The following is an 18,838-nucleotide window of genomic DNA, read 5'->3' on the forward strand; positions in this document are numbered from 1 at the left end:
CTGTGACTGGTCTCCCAGCTCAGGCGCAGGAGCCTGGCCCACGACCTTGGAAGAACCTGGGAGAAAGCTTCACCAAGCGACAGTACTTTTCCATTGCACTGCTCGGCCACCTCATCTGGCTTTCTGCTGTGCAGACAAGAGGCAAAGTGAGCCAGGCCGGCCCATCAGGAACCCACCCGAACTCACTCTCAGAGATGCGGGTAGGGATGTGAGGGGCAATGGGAATCCTAGAAAGAGGAGGGGAATACCGAACGCTCCAGGAGGAGCTTAGAGACCACCAGTGAGACCTGAGAAATTTGCGTTGGCAAAGCCCTCCGGTGGATTTCAGGAGATTCCTACTCCTTAACTTCCCCCTCCACCCCTTCCCCTCCGACGATAATGATTAAACCCGATCCACCGCGCCTGTGCTGGGTCTCGGGCGAAGAGCACTGCTAGCCTGCGCGGGGGAGGAGAGAGAGGAGGGCGAGAGGAGGGGACAAGAGAGCTAGCGGTCCCGCCCGGTGATGTAGGCAGCCCGGGGAGGTGGAGCCGCGACGCCTGAAGGAGTCCCCACCGCAGTCGCGCTCTCTCGGTCCACCCCTCCGAGCAGCCAGCCGCCAGCCCCGGCTCCGGCGACCTCCCTGCCGCCGCAATTTGGGCGGCGGGGAGCGTGGGATCCCCCCTATTCGGGCCTGGGGGGCGTCTCCTCCCCGCCCATCCCCTGCCCCTCCTTGCTTCCCGGACGGCTGGAGCGACTCCCGGGGGACGCTGTTCCCGGACGCTCGGCCGCCGCCCGGGCATCTCGGCTGCCAGCCCGGCTGGGCACCGGGCATCTGCGAAGCTAGCTAGCCCTGCCTGGCATCTCTGGGAACCGACTGTCTCCGGCGCCGCCCAGCTTCTCGAAAGCCCGGGGCCGCGGGCTTCTGCGCGCCCTCCCTTCCCCCGGCCGCCGGGCAGGACGCCCGTGAGCTCGCGGCGTCCCCAGCCCCTCTGGGCGCCGCCGCGATGCTGCCGTGGAGACGTAACAAATTCGTGCTGGTGGAGGACGAGGCCAAGTGCAAGGCGAAGAGCCTGAGCCCGGGGCTCGCCTATACGTCGCTGCTCTCCAGCTTCCTGCGCTCCTGCCCGGACCTGCTGCCCGACTGGCCGCTGGAGCGCCTGGGCCGCGTGTTCCGCAGCCGGCGCCAGAAAGTGGAGCTCAACAAGGAGGACCCGACCTACACCGTGTGGTACCTGGGCAACGCCGTCACCCTGCACGCCAAGGGCGACGGCTGCACCGACGACGCCGTGGGCAAGATCTGGGCGCGCTGCGGGCCGGGCGGGGGCACCAAGATGAAGCTGACGCTAGGGCCGCACGGCATCCGCATGCAGCCGTGCGAGCGCAGCGGCTCTGGGGGCTCGGGGGGCCGCAGATCGGCGCACGCCTACCTGCTGCCGCGCATCACCTACTGCACGGCGGACGGGCGCCACCCGCGCGTCTTCGCCTGGGTCTACCGCCACCAGGCGCGCCACAAGGCCGTGGTGCTGCGCTGCCACGCCGTGCTGCTGGCGCGGGCGCACAAGGCGCGCGCCCTGGCCCGCCTGCTCCGCCAGACCGCGCTGGCGGCTTTCAGCGACTTCAAGCGCCTGCAGCGCCAGAGCGACGCGCGCCACGTGCGCCAGCAGCACCTCCTCGCGGGGGGCGCCGCCGCCTCTGTGCCCCGCGCCCCGCTGCGCCGGCTGCTCAACGCCAAGTGCGCCTACCGGCCGCCGGCCGCCGAGCGCGGCCGCGGGGCGCCGCGCCTCAGCAGCATCCAGGAGGAGGACGAGGACCAGGACGAGGAGGCGGAGGAGCGCGAGGAAGGAGCCCCCCAGAGCGAGCGGCCGGAGGTGCTCAGCCTGGCCCGGGAGCTGAGGACGTGCAGCCTGCGGGGCGCCCCGGCGCCTCCGCCGCCCTCGCAGCCTCGCCGCTGGAAGGCCGGCCCCCGGGAGCGGGCGGGCCAGGCGCGCTGAGAGCCGAAGGGACAGGACTTGCGGCCCCAGACCCGGCCGGCCTGACTTACAGCCTCTAACCCCGGCCCTGACCGCTACGGCTCCCCCTGGTACCCCGGCCCTTGCCTCCCTCGTGGTCTCTGTTGTCCGCTCGAGCCTCGTCCTGGCTCACGGTGACGCCTGACACGCCCTTGTATTGGGGAACCAGATGGGGGAGAAACAGGATTCAGTGCTCACCTCTCCCCCCACCTGAGTCTCCCGGAGCCCTCCATTGTGGATTTGCCCCCTACGCTTCACACCAAGTCTCCTTACCCATAGACCACGCCCTCCCTCCCCAAACATCCTCTCAAGAGAAGTGGGGGAGACCGTTTCCAGAAATCCAGGAGGGTGGCCTTGGATCTTGGCCAGGTGGAGGCAGTGGTCCTGCCCTTGACCAGACTAGCCTTCCTCCCTGGGATGAGACCAACGCTGGGGAGGCATTCTTGTAGGGGGAAGAGTAAGTAGCCCCGGAGAATTGAGGCCGGGCCCAAAGTGGCAACTGAGTCCGCTGCCATACACACAAGGAAGACTTCTCTATGCCTGGCCTCTCTACCCCTTGGAGGACTTCTGGGACTTCACTCCTCTGGCTCTGGAGAAGACTGGGACGTTCCTACCAACCCCAACCACAGGCTGGGCCAGGTAACAGCTCCCTGCACCAGATGGCTGTCCAAGCCTGTGCCCTGGCACCTGCCACCCGCCACAGGACTCCTCACCCACCCCATCTTTCTGCATACCGATGTGTGTGGTTCCCCCCTAGGCGCCCCACAACCAGGACCAAGACGAGGCCTCCAGAGGAGGTGAGGAGGACCTCTGGCAGTGCTTGAGGACACTGGCTACCCAGAAAATGGACACAGGAGGGATGCCCCCAAGTTGAGGCTTGTCAGAGCGTGAGGGTCCTGACAGCAGCTGGATTCTCATAGCAGGATGAGGCAGGAGGATGCGGGAACCCAACAGAGAGAGCGGGCCCCTGCCCACGTGTCTCTCAGCAAGGCCACCAAAAGCCCAAAGATCTATGTGTCACCAAATGATCACTGTAAATAAAGTGTTCCTGCTTTTTCAGCCTGTCACCACTCCTGTGTTGTGTTTGATGCCAGGCCTGCTGGGGGTGAAAAGATTATCATCAGAACCTTAAAGGGCAGGAGAAGACCCCTGGAAGTATCCCCTTTAGCAGCTGGAGCCAACTCTCAGGATATGGGGGGACGAAGGGGCTGCTGCCAGGAAGCTGTTCCCTTCATGTCGGGAAAGGAGACAGTAGCAGGTGCACATCACCTGTGCCAAGCCTGGAAGGGGTGTCAGCTGTCTGTCTCGGCGTCCCGGAATGTCTCTCTGCCTGGGCACCAAACACAAGTGTCTCTGGGACATTGGGCAGGGAGGGGTCACTGGGCTGGGGCCTTCTCATCAGCCATGTATCTTTGAGAAGATTCATGTGTATGCATGTCAAAGCAGGTGGTATTTGCTGGGTCTCCTCAAGGATGTAAGGGAGAGGGGTGGGCAACCCAGTTTGCTTTCAGAGGAGCTGGAGAGATCTGTCCAGACCATTATAACAGCAGGAGTCCTGAGCTTGGATATCTTCTTTACTTCTGTGCTGAGCTGGGCACTGATCCCAGAGTTGTCCAGAGCCCAGATGAGTGGCCTCTGCAATCACCAGCAATCAGGCTTGTTCTGCTTCCTGGAGCTGCTGGAACAGAGGGTACCACTGCCACGTCACCCTGGAGGAACCCAGGCAGGGTCGGGGGGGGGGTGCACTTTGAAGGGGAAAGCTGGGCTTGACTTCACATGTTTGGGGGGTGACAGGGATGCCCGGCATGTTCACTGCTTCCCTCTTATGCATTTCCAGGGGATTTGTTGGTGTTTCTCCCCATATGCAGAAGGAGAGAAGGAAGTGGGAAGATGTCAGCCCCGGGAGAGGAGGATGGGCTCCAACGCAGCCTCTTGCGTTAGAGACAACCTCACCCAGCAACAAGGTCATAAACACACCCTCTTTAATCAGATGCTTGCGGCAGAAATTTACTAAATGCCTGCCTTGGGACAGGCACTAAGCTAGGTCCTAGCGGTCCAGGAGTCCCTTCCCTGTGCCTCTTATATTCTCAAGTGAAATGCATATAATTAAAGGAACACTTGCAATATAATAATTCACGAGCACGCTCCCAGCCTTAGCCTCTGCTCCTCCACGCTTCTCTGGCAGCCTCCCAAAACATAGACACACACACACACAGACACACACACACACAGAACTGCCTTCTTCCTTTCCTTGCTCACAGTATGCTCGCTAGACCTGGAGTTAGAAGACCAGAGTGAAAGGACTGTCCCTGCCTCCTTACCAGCTGTATGATGTTGGGCAACTCACTCAGCCTCTCTGAGCCTCACCGTTATCAGTGGTAAAATGGGAGGGGGCTAATATCTACCTCACAGGCTGATTATAAGAAGTAAATAGAATCATGTCTGTGAAAAAGCTTTGGCAGATAATAAAATGCCCAGCACATGTGAAGAACAACCATTTTACCCATAGGATTCTTCTCTTTAGATTAGGATTTTTAGTGTGCGCCTTCCCCCCACGTCCACTCCACTCTCCCTGGTAACAGTGATTATAAGTTGTTTTCTCCCCCCCCCTCTCTCTCTCTCTCTCTTTTGGCCACGCTGTGTAGCTTGCGGGATCTCAGCTCCCTGACCAGGACCATGGCAGTGAAAGCCCGGAATCCTAACCACTAATCCTAACTTCCACATCTCCATTCTCAGTGTGTGTGATGGAGGAAGGACCTGGTCCACCTTCCCTCCCACAGTGGGTTGAGGATGAGATAAGCCACAGGGGAGCCAGCACAGTGCCAACTGCCACCAGGCCACAGAGTGGGTGCTGAGGGCAGCCCCAGCCAGCAGGCCCCAAGCATCGTTGCTACCAAAGGTGGAAGATGCATCCTGGAAAACCAGACCCCCTCCACCTATGCACTGACTGCCCTTCTCCCCCGATCTTAGACACAAGCTCAAGAAGATCCCTGAAGCACTGGGCAAGCCATCTGGTGTCCCTGTGGCTCTTTTCCAGCACCAGAGTCCCCACCTGTAAAATAAAAATGGGAGAGTTCTCCCAGTCCTAGATTTCCCAGGGGTGCCCTGGGAGCTGCTGTGGGGAGTGACGGGGAGACGGAATGGGGAGGCCACCCCCCACCTGCTTTAACTGGAGCATCTTCTCTGTTTTCCCTTTGGGGTTTATGGGATTCCAGTTGAATAATGGGACCCTACAGATTTTTCTTTTTCGAGTTTTAAACACTGGGTGAGATGCCCTTTAAACTTTCCTTCCAGCCCCCATGCTGTGTGTGTCTTAGGTCCATTGGGTCAGCTAGGCCTGAGAAGTAACGCTGGAGTGTGAATGTGTCAATGGAGGGCTTTCCAAGAGCAACAGACAGCCGGGGACAACTCAGTGTGTCTCAGCTGAGCCAGCCTCTTCCCGGGGCCTCTGGGGCCTTATTTCCTGCTCTCCTGATCCTGCTCCGGAGGGGCTGGGCTGTGACTGGGGTGACTGTGCCACAGCTCACAGCTGACAGGGTAGAGTTGGCCCACCAATGCCATCCTGATTCCTGCTGCTTCTCTTCCACACATGGACGTGCTCCCAGGCCCCAGACGTGGCCACGTGCTCCCACCTCCAGGCTCGTGCCCCTGCTATTCTCACTACCGCAAATGTCCTTTCCTTCCGCTGCATGTGTCCAATCCTACCCTCTCTTCAAGGCCCAGCACAAATCCCACCTCCTCAGAACTTTCCTTAATGCACACCCTTCCCCCACTCCTGCCAAACCTGGGGGTGATCTCTCCTCTCAAACACACAGGACGTGGCCTATACTTTTCTCGTGGTCCTCATCAGGTTACCCCGGGGATTCCTGTTTATATGGAAGTGTCTTGTCTCTCATGCTGATCCATCTTCATTTCCCCACCCCCTTCAGTACCCTGACCACGGCAGGGCAGAGAGTGAGGCTCAATATTAATTTGTTGAATGAACACATGAATGAATGAGCCAGATGGAAGAGCCCTCATGGAATAGGAAACCAAGTGGGTGGAGAAGTGTTCCTTCTGCCAGGCTTCCGCCTGGAGATGCTGAAGGAGAGCTATCCTCAGACGCCCTGCTCAGATGGACGGCTATTCCTGGGGAGAAAAACAGCAGCTCAAGAGATGAGGCCAGTGGAAGAAACTGAAGCCTCTGTCCCCGGGGTCCGCTCTGAGCTCCAAATCCCCAGGACTGGGCCTTCTCACTCTCTGGTCTAGCCCAGCCCCAGCAAAGGGCTGCCACTCACAATACAGAGCAGCTCCTGGAGGAGACCAGCCAACTCCAGGTGTGCTGTCTGGGCAGCGGGAGGACCATCCAGACAGATGCCATCTCTAATTTAACACACAGGCGGCCAAACCTGGGCGTGAGCATCAGATAGACCTGACTGCCCTTCCCAGAGCTGCCACCTGATGGCTTTATAACTTGGAGCAGGTTTCTGAAGGCTTTTAGAGCCTTGATTTTCCATCTGTGAAAACAGGGGTGGGTGAGTCTGGATTTTATACGGTTGTTGGGAGAATGAAAGCTTTGCACTTGGATAATTTATTTAGCACAGTGCCTGGCGCCCATAATAAGTTGTAGCTGCTGCTATTATGTTGATTATTATGATTTTACCTGGAGCTCCCCTTACTGACAGCTCTGGGATGAGGAGATCAGGTGCCTGGTCCCTGAGACACTAAAGATGCTGTTTGTTCATGCCCTGGGGTGGCATCATCTCTAAATCACGGTAGAAGATTCAGCTTCAGCTTGTCTTATTTTCATCTCCAGTTGTTCAACTGACATAAGCCTGATCGCCTTAACACTAGATTAGATCTAATATCTTAAGCTTTTGTATCTCCTTTTTGCCTTAGCACCCAGCGCAATGCCAGGCAAACAGTAAGCACTTCAGAGGTAAGTGAATGAATGAATGAATGAATGTTTAGCTGCTGCCGGCAGCAATGTTGTCACATAGTCTTCCCAGCTAAGGTCTACAGAAAGCTGAGATGCCAGTCCTTTGTGAGTGACGGATCAGCTTCCCTCAAGTCCCTGTCTGCCCTTAGCTACAGGCTATGGAGAAGAGGAGGGGGCTGCTGGCTTAAGGACCAGTAGAGGACAGCCGAAAAGGATCACGGGGCTGACACGCAGATCTGACGAGTCTCTGAGCCAAAACTGTCCTCTCTCTCCCTTTGCTCGACTGCCTCCTGTCCATAAAGCACATATGGGTTTGTCAACTGATCCAGAATAACTGAGCCTCCTCACCACTCAACGTGAGAGGGAAAGAGGTTGGGCAGGTGAGGCATTAAGTGGGAAGGTGGAGTTCAAGCCATCATAAAGGAGACCTCAGCCGGGAAGATTGGGCCGGTACTGCGGCATGCTGGGAACCCTTGACAAAGGCTAAAGGACTTGGAAAGCTCAGGTGGATCTTGTTTTTGTCTGCCCAGCATTCATCCATCTCCCCTTTATGGTAGAGACTGCCTCCCCATCCTCCCCTGCACTGAGATGTGATCATGTGACTGAGTTCTGGCCAATACAACTGATGAGTGTCACTCCCAGGGCCTGGACCAAACAAAACGTAGCCTTTGCTTCATTCTCCTGCTGGCCTGCCGGATGTCATCACCCAGGGTGTCCTTGGAAGCTATATGATGAAGATGACAGAGCCTCCACCAGCCTGGGTCCCTGAATGGGCACGTGAAGTAGAGCCCCAGCCCTGCCAGCAATGGGAGCAAGAAATGAAATTGTACTGTGTTAGCCACTGACATGTTGGGGGGTTTATTGCAGCACGTAGCTTACCTTGACTAACGCACTCTTCTTGAGACCCACTGCCCTGATGCTCCTGGTGAAACCATCATTCTCTGCTCTTGGTCCCTGGGCTTTGGGCGGAGCTGACTTCATACACATGGGCTCCAGAGGAGAACGTGTGATCCAGGCCTGAGCAATCAGAATATCCTGTATCCTTAGCCCCAGAGATTGGTTCTGGAATGGGCACGTGACATGGTCAGAGCCAGTGGAACTTAGTTCTGGGACTTTCGTTGAAACTCTTAGGAAGAGAGACGCTCACTTTCTGGTGGAGTTGCTGAGAGGTAGGGAGTATGTCTGGTGTTGCTGGCAGCTATCTTGCCACCATGAAGAGAGAGAGGCTGAGAGGCCAGCAGGGAAAAGCAGAGCAGGCCACAAGCCCCGAAGCATCACTTGAGCCCCTGGATCTCACTGGACCTGCCCAGGTCTGCCCCTGGAGTTTTCAGCGCCTTGAGCCAATAAGCTGTACTTTTTGCTTAAGCCAGTGTGAGTTGGGCCTTCTGTCGCTTGCATCTAAGAGAGCCCTGGCCCTGCCGTCTCTGCTCTCATCAGGTCCCCAGCTCTGGAAAAGGGGGATTGTTGAAAAGCTTCAGGGTCTGCCAGGGTCGCCTGATTGTGGGACATCAGGCAGCTCAGGGGATCTAGAAGTCCCCAGGCCCTGCCCCTCTCCGAGGTCACCCGGTCTCCCATCCGGGCTGCCCCTCGCACACCTTCCCAGTTTTCCCTCTGTGGATGGAGCTCATAGTGCCCATCCCTCCACGCCTTCAATCAGCACATGGCTCTGACCCTGATTCCACGTGCCTCTTCGCTCAGTTTCTGGCCTTCGTTCAAATGCTAGAGCACAAGGCTCTAGGTGGTCACCCCAGATCATGAGCCCACCCTGGTCCACTCCCCTGCAACTGGGGAGTCGGCTCATCAGATTTAAATTTGGCCACTGAGCCAATCTCCCAGGAGACCTTCAAAGTGGAGGGGGCACCTCTGATGATGGATCGGGACCCGAGCAGGCTGATCTCAGAGTCAAAGACCCAGAACTGCCTGTTATTCATTCCGGGACATGGACAAGTCACTGAACTGCTCTGCATCCCCATTTCTTCTGTAGTATGGAGGCAGTACTCCTAGGTATTTCTGCCTCAGAGGATTCTTGTAAGGGGCCATTCAAATGGGATGCAACATGAGAGGCTTTGAAAAGCTTCAAGCACCATATGCGGGGCAGGGTGCTTCCTTAGGGACTTCCTTACGGACAATAAAGCTGGAGTGAGGCCGCTCCACAACATCCAAGCTGAAGGGTTCCTATTTGGGGGGAGGAGCCCAGGCAAAGGAAATGAACACAGACGGCAGCAAGGGAGGTTTAAAATAGACATCTGCAGGGATTCCCTGGAGGGGAGAGTTACATGACCAGGAAGAAGCTCAAACAATAAGCTCCCCACACACACCGCCCCCCAGGGTAGCCTGGAGGGATGGCTGGTTTCATCCCGTCTGCAGTCAAAGGGATGGCCAGGGAGGCCCCAGAAGACCCTTGCAGCCCAAGCTGCCTCTGAAGTCCTAAAGCAGGAGCAGGAAACAGCAGGCTGGAGCATCTGCTTCTCATGTTGTAATCGTGCCTGTGATCTTGGATCCCACAGGCCCTGGACAGCTCTGGTGCATCTCTTGCCACCAAAACCAGCCTCAGATTGTGATCATTCAGCAGCCTTTGAAATAGAGGCGCAGGTGCCAGGAGGTGAGAGGGACATTCCAAGATCAAAGTGGACACTGCCCACACCTATTCCTCTCTACCTCCCTCAGTCTCCAAAGGACACAAACTCGGAGACCGGCATCACGTACCCTCTGCCAGAATCTCATTGATAAACAGACCCAGAGGGTGGGATGAGTTCTGGGAAGTGTGCTGCTGCCTTTAGAGGAAGCATGCACACGTGTGCACGTGCACGCACACACACACACACACACACACACACACACTCCTAGATAACTAATGTTGCAGACTGTTGCTTATTCTCTCCCACCTTTCTCCTGACTTGTGAGCATAAACAAACCCACATGCACACACACACAGAGATTGTGTCGTTTGGTTTTCACAAAAACAGGGTCTTTCTCTAACATCCCACAGCTAGTTTTGTCACTTACATCATGCGCTTCCGTCCAGCTCAGGGGATTTTAGTGTAAGTCATTCTTCTTTTAATAGCTGCATGATATATTCGACCATCTCCTGCTAATGTCTGTGCAGGTTGTCTCGCGTTTTTAAAAGCATCTAATAAATGTGTGCAGATCCTGGAAGAAGGAGCAGATGTATCCTGAGCAGATCCACATGTGGGCTGAAAATAAATAGGATCAAGAAGAGTTAACATGAATTCTCAGTGCTGGGATGTCTCAGCCGGAAGGGCCTTTAGAGCTTGTGGTCCAATCTCCTGGTTTAAAGATGAGAAAAGGGATTTGTCCAAGGTCACACTGCTTGCTACTGAAAACTCTGGGGCCATAATTTAGGTCTTCTGACTCTCAGACTAATAATATCCTGTCCTCTGTACAAAAGATGTTAAAATAAAAATTGGAAATAGGACCAAGAAAGGTTTGTTTAAATTTACAGATGCCCAAAATTTAGGGGTCAAATAAGGAGATAAGATGTACTCAAATCCCACAGAGATAATGACAAAGGGAAGGAGCCTCTTTTTATACTCTTCCTCTTGTCCCTCTCACCGGTCATATTTGCCCAAACACAAGCTCATTTCTGCCTCAGGGCATTTGCACTTGCCACTTCCCGGGGAGGGACCACACCTCTCTCAGGTTTTTACATGGCTGCCACCTTCTCACATACAGATCACAGCTCCAATGTCACCTCTTCAGAGAGGCCCTCCTTGTTTCCACCCTCCCCACGACTCAAACTAACCTGTTCAGCCATCATCTGTCCCATTATCCTGCTTGTTGTCATCATCTGTAATGATCTCAGGCATGTGTTTGTCTGTCTGTTCATCAACAGTCTCCCCTATTAGAATAGAAGCCCCATGAGGCAGAGCCCTTGCCTGCTGAAGACAGTGCCTGGCAAGTAGTAGGTGTTTAGTAATGATTTGAATTGATAGAGCCCAAGTCTCCTGATTGCTTGTCCAGTGGTGCTTCCTCTGCACCAAGAGGTGTTTGTGCTACAACAGGGCTGTGGAGGCTGGTGGCCCTGGCTCCTAGAGAGAGTGCTGGCTGGCAGCTTCCATAGAGGTTGGGAGGGGGTGGGATGCTGCAAGGATTAAAAGGCGACAAGTCAGGATGACGTTCTTTCTTCACCTTCAAAGCCAGGACCAGAACCTCTCTCTGAGCCCTCAGGCCACCACCCTTCTCTGCTGCCTCTACCCTCCTCTCTGCTTGGTCCCTGACCACACTGTGTGCTTCCAGGAGGAGCTCTGGGTGGTCTCTCCTCACACCCCCACCCCACCGCCCCAAGCCATTTCTTCTTGTCTCCTTGTGCCCTTCCCATCACTGGTGCCTTGCCCAGAGAAGGGAACCAGCCAGGAGGGGGACCTAGACACCTGTCCTCTGGGAGCATGCTGTGGGCACTGCCCGGGAGTTCTTTGTCACCGGAACCCTGGGCAACCTTGGTCAAGTCTCTTTACCTCTCTGGACTTTGTCTCCTTCTCTCGAAAATGAGGCACAGGAAGGCTATGGAAGCTGGACGGCTCTATAGCTCGAATGTTCTGAAGTTGCCACCTGACCACTGTGTTTGTCCCACAGAATTGGAAAAGAGGAACCAAGCTCCCTTCTGTGTTTTACATTTAAAAAACCAAGTTCCAGGGAATTCCCTGGCAGTCCAGTGGTTAGGACTCCACACTTTCATGGCCGAGGGTGCAGGTTCAACCCCTGGTCAAGGAACTAAGATTCCACAAGCCTCCCAGTGTGGCCAAAACAATAAAAAATAAAATAAATATTTTTAATAAACATAAAAAATCAGGTTCTGTCTTGGAAAATGAACTGGTATAGGCTGCCCTGTGCATGAGGACCGCACGGAGTACAGGTGACTCGGCTGCAATGGCCGCTTCTCCAGAGAGGCAAGCCTCTTGGTCTGAATGGAGTCAGGAGTCCGGGCATCCTGGGTGTGGAGCTGTGCCAAGGAAGAGGGCTGCCACCCTGCACGGGGCAAGTCACCTGGGAAGGCTCAGGCACAGCGCCCTTTCTCAGCCAGGCCCGGACACTCCCCAGACCCCACTGTGGTTTTCCCAGCAGGCAGAGGAGAGACTTACCATCTGTCTAGGGCTTACTGTGCTCTCAGTATCAGGCTGCAGGCCAGAGGGCCACACTCGCATCCATTCAACTTTCTTTTGATAAATATTGAGTGCCTTCTGCACGCCAGGCCCTGTCCTGGGTCCTGAGGAGACAGTGGTGAACAGAACACCAAAGATCTTTACCCTTGTGGAGCCCGCATCCTAGTGAAGAGAGGCCAATAATAAATAAAAAACATAGTAAATGAATACATTCTGTTAGAAGGAGACACATGTATGGAAAAGAAAAAGTAGAGTGGTGTAAGGAAAGTGGGTGCTACGAGATGGAAAATTCCAAGGTTATGAAATCTCTGGGCTAGAAATGGTCGTGGAAGAGACTGGCAAGATGACCCCCAAAGCCGTCATCTCTCCCTGCAGAGGCGTGACTACACATTTCCCAGCCTCCCTTGCTGCCGGGTGCGGCCATGTGACTACGTTCTAGCCAATGGCATGTGAGCCTCTTTCGCATTCCTGCCCTGAGCGAGCCTTGTTTTTGCTTTCCTCATCTGCCAGCTGAATGGAGAGGACGCTGAGCGCTAAGGAGGGCAGAGCCAAAAAAAAGTGGGCATCCCTGAAGAGAGGCGACCCCCTTGCCCCACCTGATTAGACTTTGCATGAGGGATGAGGGGTTTCACCACAGGCTTGAAGACCAAGTAGGTGGTTTGCAAACCATTCCAGGCAGAAAAGAGAAGCCAGTGGCTTTTCAATTTTTTTTTAAGCTTTCTCAAAGCCATGGCTCTATCCTTTCCTCATCTTCTCCCACCTATCCTGCTCCTAATCCCCCACTCATCCATCCATCCATTTAGTCACTCAACAAAGATTTATTGAGAAGCTACTCTATTCCAGGCACTGTTCTAGGCACTGGGGTTAGAGCAGTGAACAACACAGACAAAAATCCCAGCCCTCAAGGGGCTTCCATTCTAGCAGGGCAAGAACAGACAATAAACACAATAGTGAAAAGAGAGCTCTGTTACTAGACCCACTTTACAGATGAGCAGCCTGAGAAACAGAAGTAACTTACGCTGATGCGATTTTTGTTTTATAAATTTTTTTACATTTATTTTTATTTATTTTACTTATTTATTTTTGGCTGTGTTGGGTCTTCACTGTTGTGCGCAGGCTTTCTCTAGTTGCGGCGAGCGGGGGCTACTCTTCATTGCAGCGTGCGGACTTCTCATTGCGGTGGCTTCTCTTGTTGTGGAGCACGGGCTCTAGGCACACGGGCTTCTGTAGTTGTGGCACACAGGCTCAGTAGTTGTGGCTCGCAGGCTCTAGAGCACAGGCTCAGTAGTTGGGGCACACGGGCTTAGTTGCTCCATGGCATGTGGGATCTTCCCGGTCCAGGGCTCGAACCTGGGTCCCCTGCATTGGCAGGCAGATTCTTAACCACTGCACCACCAGGGAAGCGCTTATAAATTTATCTTATTTATTTATTTTTATTTTTGGCCGCGTTGGGTCTTCGTTGCTGCTCGCGGGCTTTCTCTAGTTGCAGCGAGCAGGGGCTAATCTTTGTTGTGGTGTGCGGGCTTCTCATTGTGGTGGCTTCTCTTATCGCGGAAGGAGCACAGGCTCTAGGCACGCCGGCTTCAGTAGTTGTGTCACATGGGCTGAGTAGTTGTGGCTCGCAGGCTCTAGAGCACAGGTTCAGTAGTTGTGGCACATGGGCTTAGCTACTCCGCGGCATGTGGGATCTTCCCGGACCAGGGCTTGAACACGTGTCCCCTGACTTGGCAGGTGGATTCTTTTTTTTTTTTTTTTTTTTAAGATTTATTGATTGATTGATTGTTATGTTGGGTCTTCGTTTCTGTGCTAGGGCTTTCTCCAGTTGCGGCAAGCGGGGGCCACTCTTCATCGCGGTGCGCAGGCCTCTCACTATCGTGGCCTCTCTTGTTGCGGAGCACAGGCTCCAGACGCGCAGGCTCAGCAATTGTGGCTCACGGGCCCAGTTGCTCCGCGGCATGTGGGATCTTCCCAGCCCAGGGCTCGAACCCGTGTCCCCTGCATTAGCAGGCAGATTCTCAACCACTGTGCCACCAGGGAAGCCTGGCAGGTGGATTCTTAACCACTGAGCCACCAGGAAAATCCCAGCTGATGTGATTTTTTTTTTTTAATATTTTAGGTTACAAATACAAATTGACTATTTATTTATTTATTTTTGGCTGCGTCGGGTCTTCGTTTCTGTGGAGGGCTTTCTCCAGTTGCGGCAAGTGGGGGCCACTCTTCATCGCGGTGCGCGGGCCTCTCACTATCGCGGCCTCTCTTGTTGCAGAGCACAGGCTCCAGACACGCAGGCTCAGCAATTGTGGCTCACGGGCCCAGTTGCTCCGCGGCATGTGGGATCCTCCCAGACCAGGGCTCGAACCCGTGTCCCCCTGCATTGGCAGGCAGATTCTCAACCACTGCGCCACCAAGGAAGCCCCCCAGCTGATGTGATTTTGACTGGATGTAATAAAAGGAGTGTACCTGAGAGCCTGGTGAAGATGAGCTTGATATCATTTCCCTTGGTGGGAATTTGGTTCCTCACAGTGGGGACTTAATTGCCTTTGCAAAGCAGTGGAGATCCTGAGGCTTGTGAGCCAAGGATTTCTGTTCCACTCTGCCTCTTCGTAGCCATGTGACCTGGAGCATGTTTCTTACCCTTTCTGATTCCCCGTTTCCTCACTTAAAAAACATGGATAATAACATACTAACTTCCATGATAGATTGTTCAGTAATGGCCTCTGATGAATTATCTCTCCTTGTGTAAGTCCCCTCTCACATTGACTCTGGGCTTGGTAGTGTGACTTCCTCTGGCAATGGGACATCAGCAAACGTGACTCAAGCAAAGGCTTGAAAAATGCTGCACACTGGGGCTTGCTGTCCTGGAACTCTGCCATCCCCTGGAAGAAGCCCAAGCTGGCTTGCTGGAGACACCTGACCTGGTCAACAGTCAGCACCAACCTCCAGACATGTGAGCAAAGCCATGTTAAACCTCTTGAACCCATTTGTTCCCTTGGATGATTGCACGTGAGTGACCCCAGGCATGACCGGCAAAAGAACTGCCCAGCTGAGTACAGTTCAAATTGCTGGCCTACCGAATTGCGAGCAAGTAAAATGGTCATTCCTTTAAACCACTCCATGTTAAGGTAGTTTGTTACACAGCAGTAGATAATGAATACAACAGCCTCAAGGTGTGTCTCTGAGGATTGAATAAGAAAATGTATGGAAAGCATTATATCTTGTTTGGCATGAAATAATAGCTCAGTCAAATGTAGTCATTATCATATTATGGATCCAAGTTTCTTTGCTTTGGGAACCCTCTCTGTTGGCCTTTCTAGTTACCTCAGTGTAAGGTGAATTGTTATTGGAGAATTCTTTGAGGTCACCTTAAATCTGCCTGTGGTGGCTGCAGATTAGGAGGTTAAGGGCTGCCTTGGGTGGACTTTATCCTGACTACTCTTGAATGCAGGGAGAAAGGAATTTCAGACAGAGACCAGGTGGCCCCAATGGGCAGTTATTTAAGGTTAAGTAACCAAGGTGGACAAATCTACTATGACTCTTGGGTCTTTTCTGGGGCCCCAGAGTTTGCCCTGAACTGTACTTTGGGGGGCTTCTTCCCTCCTTTTCACATGTTTTTTGAACCTCTACAGTGTGCCAGGCCATAGGTGCCCAGGAGACAACATAGACATCCATCTGCCATTCTAGACAGACAGTCAGCCCATAGCTAATGTTATCAGATAGTGAAGCGCCCTCTGAAGGAAAGTGAGTGGGGTAACAGGAGAGAGTGATGGGGAGATGCAGTCAGGAAAGGCTCTCAAAGCAGATGCCGTTTGAAGGCCCCCCGGGAAGAGACATCCAGGAGAGAGAACAACCTGCGCAAAGATCCTATGATGAGAACGTCCTTGGTGTGTTGAATGTGGCTAGTGGGTGATGGAGACTCACAGGACATGAGGCCAGAGAGGTGGGCAGGGCTGCATAAGCCACAGTGAAGGCTTTGGGTTCTATTCCAATTAGTGGAGACTGCGGGGTTGTTTGTGTTTTCAAAAGCTCACTCAGACCCCTTTTTAAAGGATGGAATTGGGAGAGGGAGTAAGAGAGGAAGCAGGAAGACCAATTAGAGGTCTAGCTGTGAACCGGTGGTGCCGTAGACCAGGGCTGCAGTGGTGAAGATGGGGAGGAGTGGCTGAATTCAAAATGTATTTTGAAGGTAGAGCCAGAGCCTGGTGATGGAGTGAATGGGGGATGAAGGAAAGCAAGGCATAGAGGGTCACTTCTAGGTTTGTGGCCTGAGTAACTGATCATACCTTTAACTGAGGGACACACAAGGGCAGGGGCAGGGACAGGTCGGGGATCGGGTGAGGACAGAAGTTTTGTTTCAGATTTCCTCGAGTTATGATGCTAATAAACATCCAAACGGAGAGGCCAAGTGGACAGCTGGATAAGCAAGACTATTTCCAAGAACGAGGCATGTAAGTTTGGAAGTGATGATTCTCGATGGCATTTCAAGCCATAATTCTGGATGAAATCACCTGGGAGAGGAGAGGAGTGAATGTGGACAGAGGCAGAGACCCCTCTGTGCTTGGTGGTTGAGCAGAGAAGAAGCCAAGGATGGAGACGACAGAGAAGTAGGAGCAAAGCCAGGAGAATGTGGTCTCCCTGTGTAGCAAAGGGGCCCTCTGCACCCCCAGAGCCCCACCCCAGGGAGAGCAGGAGGCCCCGCTCTTTGAAGAACCAGGCTTGCTACGGGAACGGCCCAAGCTCCACTGAGCCGCCCAGGGGCAGGAGCAAAACACAGCTGCATTTTTGCCACATGTCTTACTGAACCTGTTGTCCTCTCCCTGGATGGCATTTAGGGTCATAAAAATCTTGTGTCATATCTTGGTTCTGCCACTCTCTTGCTTGTTGAAGGACCCTGTGCAACAGATTTCATCTCTCAGAGCCTCAGTATCCTCATCTGTACAATGGGCAGCCCTCCTCCCCTACAAGGCGGCTGTGAGGATGGCAGGTGTGTCACAGCGCCCAGCGCAAGACCTCACACTTGACAGGCACCCATCAAACTCTGATGTCCCCCATTTCACGGCTACCCGATCCAGTCAATCATTTGGGATATGTTTTATCTGAGACTGGCAGGGCCTAGAATACCCTCCCCTGCATCTTCCTCTGCAGGCCCCAGAACAAGCCCCCATACACGTGACACGTTAAAGACTTTACCATTAATCACTATAGGGAAACAGAAGTGGACAGCATCTCTGAGCCATTGTTCAAGCTGTTCCCTCTTCTTGGAATGCCCTTCCCTGCTCAACTCACTGGTGAACTACTTGTCCTTCAAGATCCAGCTGCAGTATCACCTCCTCTCTGGGGCTTTTCCTGCTGCCCCCCACCCCCAGGCAGACAAACTCCTCCTCCTCCCCTGTGTCCTTGCAGCCATGACCTGTGAGGGGAGGGAAACACTGCAGACATATCCTGGCTCACCTTGGTCAGAGATGCACAGAGGGTTGCCACAGAGGGTGCACCTTTGGGTCCAGCTCTCCTGCTGCCTCCCCCACGGGCCAGAGACCCCTGGAAGGGAATAGGATCTCATGATCTCAGAGGTGGGAACTCAGCCCTTTGGACTCCCCTGGGTCATGTTAAAAATTAATCTGCAAGTGCCTGGTGCTCCCCGGAGTAGGCCACTGTGCAGAGAGTTCCAGAAGAAGTTGTTTCTCCCCCACCAGCTCTGCCCTCACTCCTCTGTCCCTGGGCTCTGAGTAGGGAAAGGACTGGCCTGGGAGCTCCCCTGGGATGTTTGGAGCATGGGGACTACTGTTAGGTTAACTAAGGTGATTAGGTTGGTTTCAAGCTCGTTAGAAGGGCTGAGAAGCAGACTCTATTCCAGGAATAATCCCCAAACCTCATTGCAAAACTAGCCTTTCAGGGGAGCTTCTGCCACCACTGCCACCACTGCTGACTCAAGAATCTCACTGCCCTAGTCACAGTAAGGAAAGCTGCCAAGGTGGGAAGCAGCTGACACTCCTGTTAGCACCAAGAAGGTGGGAACTGGACTGGCCCTAGGGCTTCCTCCACACCTGCCTCAGAAGAACTGAAATGCCTCCACTTCAGTACATCCAGAAGAGCCATGTGTCTACCTCCTCCCAGTGCTCAATTCTACTTTCCATTTCTGGTTTGTTTGCATCTTCCTGGCAGAAGCCAGGTGACATACGGAAATCCTAGCTGCAAGAGAGCCTGGTAATGTCTTCTCTAGCGTTCCAGCCTCTACAGTAGAAGTCATTATGAAGAGATGCTGAGTAGGGTCGGTCTTCAGTATTTGCCACAGTTCACTCCTTAGTTCCTCAACATCCATTTCCACCCTACTTTCCATTCTGAAATGTCCATAAAACAACCACAACATGTTACTGCCCAAATTAATGCAAGGGTATCTCAAAAAAGAACATTCTTATCCTTTCCTTAGGAAAAAAAAAAAAAATCCAAAGCACCAGCAGTAACTGCACCCAGCTCCCACTCCAGGGAGCTTGAGTATGTTCACTTCTCTAACCTCAGTCCCACAATATTCCATATTCAATAATCTATGCACTAAACTGTACAGTTTACCACCAACATTTGACCCTATACAAAATGGTAGAAGAAGAAAGAGAGACAATTAGCACCATCACTAAATATATGCATGGCATAGCAAGGAAGGAAGAATATATAGATAAGTGATATAATTCTCATTTCTGTTACTGGTCATGAGGCATTTATAACATCCTTCCTCTACTATCCATTCCATTTTTCCTTTGCCTTCAGCAAGCACTTCATGTGGTCAAAGGTTTTTACCTGGTGGGATCACCTGAGCTTC

The 18,838-nt window shown here is 53.5% G+C and overlaps 1 protein-coding gene and 1 long non-coding RNA gene across 3 annotated transcripts; one reads left to right on the plus strand and one right to left on the minus strand.

Annotated features, from left to right (window-relative positions):
• Positions 1 to 219: 219 nt before the first annotated feature.
• On the plus strand, positions 220 to 4,379 carry FAM43B (family with sequence similarity 43 member B). Its single transcript, XM_057553714.1, has 2 exons — positions 220 to 3,679; positions 3,827 to 4,379. The coding sequence occupies exon 1, from the start codon at positions 985 to 987 to the stop codon at positions 1,969 to 1,971; it is 987 nt and encodes a 328-aa protein (XP_057409697.1). The 5' UTR covers positions 220 to 984; the 3' UTR covers positions 1,972 to 3,679; positions 3,827 to 4,379.
• A 4,755-nt stretch (positions 4,380 to 9,134) lies between these two features.
• Positions 9,135 to 17,550, minus strand: LOC103002902 (uncharacterized). Of its 2 annotated transcripts, none has more exons than XR_450399.1 (4): positions 17,476 to 17,550; positions 12,007 to 12,189; positions 9,914 to 10,057; positions 9,135 to 9,480 (listed from the first exon to the last, which is right to left on the minus strand). It is a non-coding gene; the product is annotated as an uncharacterized LOC103002902 (long non-coding RNA). The 2 variants fall into 2 exon arrangements; XR_450398.1 differs by having other exon boundaries at positions 9,914 to 10,101.
• Between the last annotated feature and the right edge of the window lie 1,288 nt (positions 17,551 to 18,838).

This window comes from Balaenoptera acutorostrata, chromosome 1 (genome assembly GCF_949987535.1).
Source record: "Balaenoptera acutorostrata chromosome 1, mBalAcu1.1, whole genome shotgun sequence".
NCBI classification, from domain to species: domain Eukaryota; kingdom Metazoa; phylum Chordata; class Mammalia; order Artiodactyla; family Balaenopteridae; genus Balaenoptera; species Balaenoptera acutorostrata.